Below are 6,335 nucleotides of genomic sequence, written 5' to 3'. Positions count from 1 at the left end.
ATTGGAGCCATTTGAAACATTTTTTTTAGGTACATAAAAATAGGATCTATTTAATTCTTCTTATCTTAGCAATATTTGAAGATAGATTGTAAACGTAGACAATTTTGAGAAAATCGACAACCAGTATAAAAAATACATCATAAAGAAACTTTCGGGTAATTAAACAAACGTCACTTTAAAAAAAATCACGAAAAAATTCTTTCTTTTTTGAGAAAACTCTATGCACTACAGAAATTTTCTTTTTATTCAATGGATCCTTCCCGAATTTAAAACTTCAGAAGTTACTTTTATCCAAACACTACCAGTATTATATATATTTATATGTATGTTTTGCAAATAAAGATGGACTTTCAATGCATTGCAAGATTGGTCGGTTAGCAGGAAGGGGTAAAAGGTGAGGTTAAGACCTAATTGCAGGCCTGGTCAACTCTTTTGGGCATAACATTGAATGAAAAGTACTTGTAGTAATAGTTAAAATGTAGATGAATGTAGGAATAGTCTTTTTAGCAGAGAGTGAGGTGTTATGAATGATACGTCCCCTATTTCAGAACCGATCTTTCTCACAAATCGAAAGTGTACAGGCCGTAAAAATGGATTTAACGCACAAGCAGATCAATGATTAATTTATCTTTGACTTTTTTTTTAGAGAAATAATTACGACAGTAAAATACAAAATGAATTTAAAATACTTTGAAATGAATTTATTTGTTTTATTGACGTAATATCTAACATCTAGTATTGGCACTTGCAAGGTTTTCCCTGTTTAGCGAAAAGAAAAAAATATTGTTAGTGACTGTATAACGATTTTCATTTATTAGAGAAAAAAAATTGCAGTTATGTAAATGATTTAAGTCCTTACCAGTTTCATCTCACAGACATAGTAGTTCTTATGAGAACAGCTATCCACATGCCAGTGGTATTTGTAATGCTGCCAGAAAACTCCACAGTTCCAGTCCCCTTCTTTATGGTACACGGGCTCACTACCATACCAGTCAAACTTGTGACATCTCCTCTTTGTGAATCCCCAGCTCCATCTGTGAGCGTTAGGGTAGAGACAGTCGTTCAGGGACATCCAGGCTCCGGGGGACACTTAGAATGAAATTACATAACAAATATCTTGAAAATTTTCATATCTTATTTAATTTATACACATTGTAAAGGCAATTTTCACGAATTTTTCGAACATGCATGGTTATTTCTTTGACAAAATACTTAGTAACTTGAAATCTTTTCATTGAGAGTAATCAATGCTCTTTCCAAAAATTTTAAAAAGTAATCTGAATTTATTCGAACAAAATACATGCAGATGTAAAGTAATCAAATATAACATAATTTAAAAAAAAGAATACATGAATGCACAATGGAAGATAGGCCTACTGGTAAATGTTTTTTATTCCAGTTATACAAAAAATTGTCCTCCTTGAGTTCAAGTTAAAAAAAACTTGATCCCAGCTCTGGTGTTTAATTTGAACTAGTACATGTATTTCATCCATTTACATAATAAATATGTTAGATATATACATATATTATACTTTCATGTAAATTAGTTGAATCTGATTGGTCGAGAAACATTTGTTAAGAAACACTATTACCAGCTGAATAATGAAGCCACGCCCTCCAGCGTAGCAACAGTCAACAGTGCTTGACGACCGGTGATATTCCAAAAAAAAAAATAGCGACTGCGCAGAATTTATGCGTGTACGATTCGCTGTTATATTTATTTGTATAAAAATTCAGTATAATATAATAAATATTGCATGTAGTTGAGTGTAACATTGAAAATTTTCACCCCTCGAAAACCTCGGCTGCGCCTCGGTTGACAATGGTTTTCTTGGGGTGAAAATTTTCAATGTTATACTCAACTACATGCAATATTTATATAATAATTTCTCAGCTCAGATCAGTTATGAAGATCCCTACCTCCATACATAGCCAGGTGATGCCTGACGTATGTATTTTCATGAGCTTCATCCACATTACACAGGAATCCTCCCATGGACGCACATCTCATCTATAAAAATAACAATGCTTTTTATTTCATTGAGATGAACATTTATATGAACATTGATAACCGACTGACACGCTTTAATTTGCTTTTCAAAAGGAGTTGGATAAGACTTTTTCCATGGTGGGCTGTTTGTAAACAAAAAAATAAAAGACTTAAATAAAGCTTTATATACCTCTGCCTGCCACCATGAGAGTTTGTCTCGGCTGAAATAATAACAGCTGCCGTGGTACAGTGACCATCCGTATGGACAAGTGCCTGCAGCAACCTTGGCGGCTACATATCCGAATTTGCTGTATTTAGGGGCATAATTGTAACTGGCGTCGATGACTAAATAAAATTGAATGTATATAATTTTACACATCTCTTAGCACAAATTAAAATTGAACTAATTCATCACTGATGCATCTTAAATGAGGCGAATATTGTAAAAAAAAATTGGAATGAAAAAGCGAATGAAATAAGAATATGTTAAACTGTTAAAATTATTTCTGTTTTACCTGCACAAAGGCTTATCAGAAGAACGGTAGCAATAAAGATGTTCATGGCTTCAGTCTCAAAAGTAACTGTACATCTACAGTTTACCGCCAGCATATATACCTGTCGGTTCATGGTACATTTAGCAAAACATGTGAAACGATTAATATTTTATTGTAATGATAAATAATTGAGATGTTAGGTAAAACACACATATTTGCTGAATTTGCACGATCACAACGTAGTTGTCTTCTACTTAAGGTTTACAGACGATTGAACACACATGATTCTGGCAGGCCTGTGCAAAAATTATTTTAACCCAAACACTATATAAGCTCGTCATCTTTCTCCCAAAGAATCATTCACTGATTCCACGAAATGAATTCCTTTCTTCTAGCCAGTTTGATCCTAACTGCCATTGTAGCGGGTGAGTAACATTGCCAATAAGTGTATCTTATACTTTAAAAATACGGAATATCAGCATGATCGGTATAATACTTTTCCGTGAAATGTTCAAATATAGTGCAATTTTTTTAATTAAATATCGTACAAAAATCTGTTTTGTTTAATTACATTGTCGAAAGAATAAAAATCTTAAATATCTCCGGTCATTTCTTTTTACAACTTTTACAACTTATGGATTTTATTATAATATATTCTTGGAGAAAAGAACATTGGAATTCTTAAAATATAATCTAGTTGAGAAAAAACAACTTCGAAAATTGTTTTTGACCTTCACCAGACAACCTTCGTGATAAAACATTTGGACTTGTAAGAATTCTGAGCTTGACACTTATTTGTAAAATTCAGTTTCTGAGGCTAGCTATGGAAACAGACCTAGGTATAACGCCTTCAAGTATGCTGCTGCTCTCAGCTCAGGTGGATGTCCACATGGATGGCATCAGTACAACAAACATTGTTACTGGTTCAGCAGAACCAAGCTCAACTGGTACAAGGCTTCTGTAAGTTCAAAATTTTAAAATTCTCGCTGCAGCGTATCATCACATTGACCATATGACCCCCATCCCATCTCCATAAGAAAGAGAGAGATTTCTCAGATACACCAAATGAAAAGAAGTTGAAATATCTCAGAAGGAAACATTTTTTTGTTGAATTGGACAATGATCAGAAGTACGCCAATTATCTTATAATCTGTAGATGAGATGTGTCGCCATGGGAGGATACCTCGTCTCTGTTGACCAGTCCCACGAAAACACCTACGTCAGACACATGCTGAGCGTCTATGGATGTAAGTTATGAGTACCCAATGAGAACGTTTTTTAATTGTTTTGAATTCATCTATTTATAAATTGTAAAAAATATTTATGTGTAGTCAGAAGAGGAGCATGGTTGGCTTTGAATGACGTTTTGAGACCAAACAAACATAGATGGTGCTGGGGATTCACCGTCAAGCCATGCCACAAATTTGACTGGTACGGTCAGGAACCAGTTTATCACGAAACTGGAGACTACAATTGTGGTATCTTCTGGAAATCTTACAAGTACCACTGGCATGTTGATAGTTGTGGACAAGTTAACCATTTCGTTTGTGAGAAACCCATGGTAAGTCAAGAACTGTATTCATATGTACACAGTAATAATTTCATTGATTATAATACGAGGGGTGTTAGAAAAGTTCGCGGACAAGTTCTATTGTGATCGCGCTATTTCCATGAAACCGGTCAAACTTTCCAGATATAATCTTGACATTTTTTCCAATAAATATACAAGAATTTGGTGCTCTCCGGTGATTATTGAAAAATATACGGCATTTTTATTTTGATAAATCTTGCTTCATGGAGCATGCTGCATTATGACACGTTTACATCACAAAGACTCTTTATTAAAATTAAAAATTGCACAATTGTAGTGCCAAGAGATTTATGATATTTTACCTTCCGCTAAAGTATGCAGGAAACGTCACTGGGAAAAAGTTTGAACTAAATTGGAGGGTATATGGCTGTTTTATAGCTGTTTATAAATGATCAACGCGTAAGAACACAGCCAAAAATTGGAACGTCATTGAGCATGGAGCAGTGCACTACGTAAAAATTATGTGTGCAGACAGGAAAATGTCTAAAAAGAGACTAAAATGTTTAAGATGCTGCCGGGAATATCCTACACATACAAAGAACAAGTTTTCAAGTGGTTGTAGCTTCATAAGAATGGAAGGAGAAACATTTTAAATGATTAACTACATCGAAAATACCCCTCTATGCATGGACGTTGCGTTGCGCCTATGTTTTGCATAGTTTCCATACCTGATCGATTGAATGCACAGCCTTTTTATTTTTTTATTTTTTAAGATCTCAATAATATCCAAAACAGATAAAAAGACATTATAGTTGAAAAGTAACATGTCTTGATATAGATATTCAATTTTAAAGTAGAAAAAATATGAGAAAAATATAAAGAAATTAAAGATTCATAGAACTGCGACAAAGCTTAAAGGGTTGAAATCTGGTTGTCACGTCGCCTTACGTCAAGTGATTGCTCCGTGAATCCCATAACCACATAATAAAAATAGTTGTAAAATTTTAAGATTTTATTATATTGACCTGATTTTTTACATACCAATAAACAAAATGTAGGAATTCATTCAGTCATAGGTCATACTTCACAGTAAACAATAGATTTTCTGTAATTCAATGTGTCCGCGAACTTTTCTAACAACCCTCGTATGTCGTACTTGCATCCAAATACATTTTTCTTAGTATGTTGAATATCAATGTTTGTCAAGAGAGTTTATAATCGACATTGGTTTTTAAAAAAAGTATGAATTAAATAAAAATGATTCTTTTCTTCTATTTTTAGGGAAAACCATGTCGTTGTACTTACTAGTGTTTATTTTAAATAAAGAGTTGATTTCCATGACATCGTTTTTTCTTCTTTATCAAAGTATCCCTTCCAAAGTACAATTTCAGCAATATATAAAGATCTTCAGAATTTTATTTGGACAATTATTTTTTATTTAGAATTAAAGATACTAACAAAGATTAATGATGTGGGTGACAATTGAATGATGAATACAGAATTTTTACAAGTATAATTTGGTTGATTAATGATAACCATGCCTTTGGTACGGACCGCATTTGATGCAAGAAATACTAGTAATACCAAAGATTGCGACAAAAATGGTAGGAATTTACAATCCTTGCTTATGTAGCGTTATGATCTGTCTGTCCAGATTTTCCCAAGGAAAAAGTTACAGCTTTGAAAACTTTTCCCTTTTTGAGTTCACAAAAATCATATTTTTCCTACACAATATATGCAATATATGTATTCAGTCCATCTGTGGCGTCAGCCATTTATTCAGTAAACGTTTTTGGTCAAGGATAAAATTTTACCATTTCACGAGCCTAGAAATTATTGTTTTTGACCATTTCATGCACATAAAGGAACTGTTTTTACGTTACATTATAGTCAATTTTCCCTTAATAAAACTTAAGAAGTCAGAAAATTATCACAAAGTTTTTCCCCTTGTTTGCATTAATTCAAAATATGTTTTAGATCACCTTATCTAAAGTTCTCAAAGTATTTTAGTGAAAAGAAAATACACTTATACATCTACATGTTATCTATTTAAAGATGAGGAACAAACTCAGAAATTATTTTTACGGGTCCAAAATCATAAGCATCAACATAATGATTGTTGTGTAATTTAAGTTTACGTACAGTTTTATTCCTGCTTGTTCTTTTAATGAAGAAATGATATTCTGAAACATAAAATAGAATAAAAACAGAATAAAGGCAATGGATCATTCTTATTGCATTTGTATTATCTAAATTTTGCTCTGGCTTATAACTTAAATTAAATTTTGCTCTAGGATTCCTATTTTAAAATAGGTTTTCC

General features: G+C 32.7%; 2 protein-coding genes across 2 annotated transcripts; one reads left to right on the top strand and one right to left on the bottom strand.

The window, feature by feature from the left end:
• Window positions 1-692: 692 nt before the first annotated feature.
• LOC134243142 (C-type mannose receptor 2-like) lies at window positions 693-2,039 on the bottom strand. The gene is made up of 3 exons (XM_062725376.1): window positions 1,921-2,039; window positions 860-1,089; window positions 693-759 (listed from the first exon to the last, which is right to left on the bottom strand). The coding sequence occupies exons 1-3, from the start codon at window positions 2,009-2,011 to the stop codon at window positions 733-735; spliced, it is 348 nt and encodes a 115-aa protein (XP_062581360.1). The 5' UTR covers window positions 2,012-2,039; the 3' UTR covers window positions 693-732.
• Window positions 2,040-3,284: 1,245 nt separating this feature from the next.
• Window positions 3,285-5,353, top strand: LOC134243141 (uncharacterized). Its single transcript, XM_062725375.1, has 4 exons — window positions 3,285-3,444; window positions 3,641-3,731; window positions 3,816-4,045; window positions 5,297-5,353. Exons 2-4 carry the CDS (start codon window positions 3,641-3,643, stop codon window positions 5,321-5,323), a joined length of 348 nt encoding a protein of 115 aa, XP_062581359.1. The 5' UTR covers window positions 3,285-3,444; the 3' UTR covers window positions 5,324-5,353.
• The last annotated feature ends 982 nt before the right edge of the window (window positions 5,354-6,335 follow it).

The sequence above is a fragment of the Saccostrea cucullata genome, unplaced genomic scaffold, assembly GCF_032062105.1.
Source record: "Saccostrea cucullata isolate Sc308-1 unplaced genomic scaffold, CSIRO_AGI_Scuc_v1 ctg161, whole genome shotgun sequence".
Lineage (NCBI taxonomy): Eukaryota > Metazoa > Mollusca > Bivalvia > Ostreida > Ostreidae > Saccostrea > Saccostrea cuccullata.
This window is presented reverse-complemented; position numbering and strand designations above follow the sequence as displayed.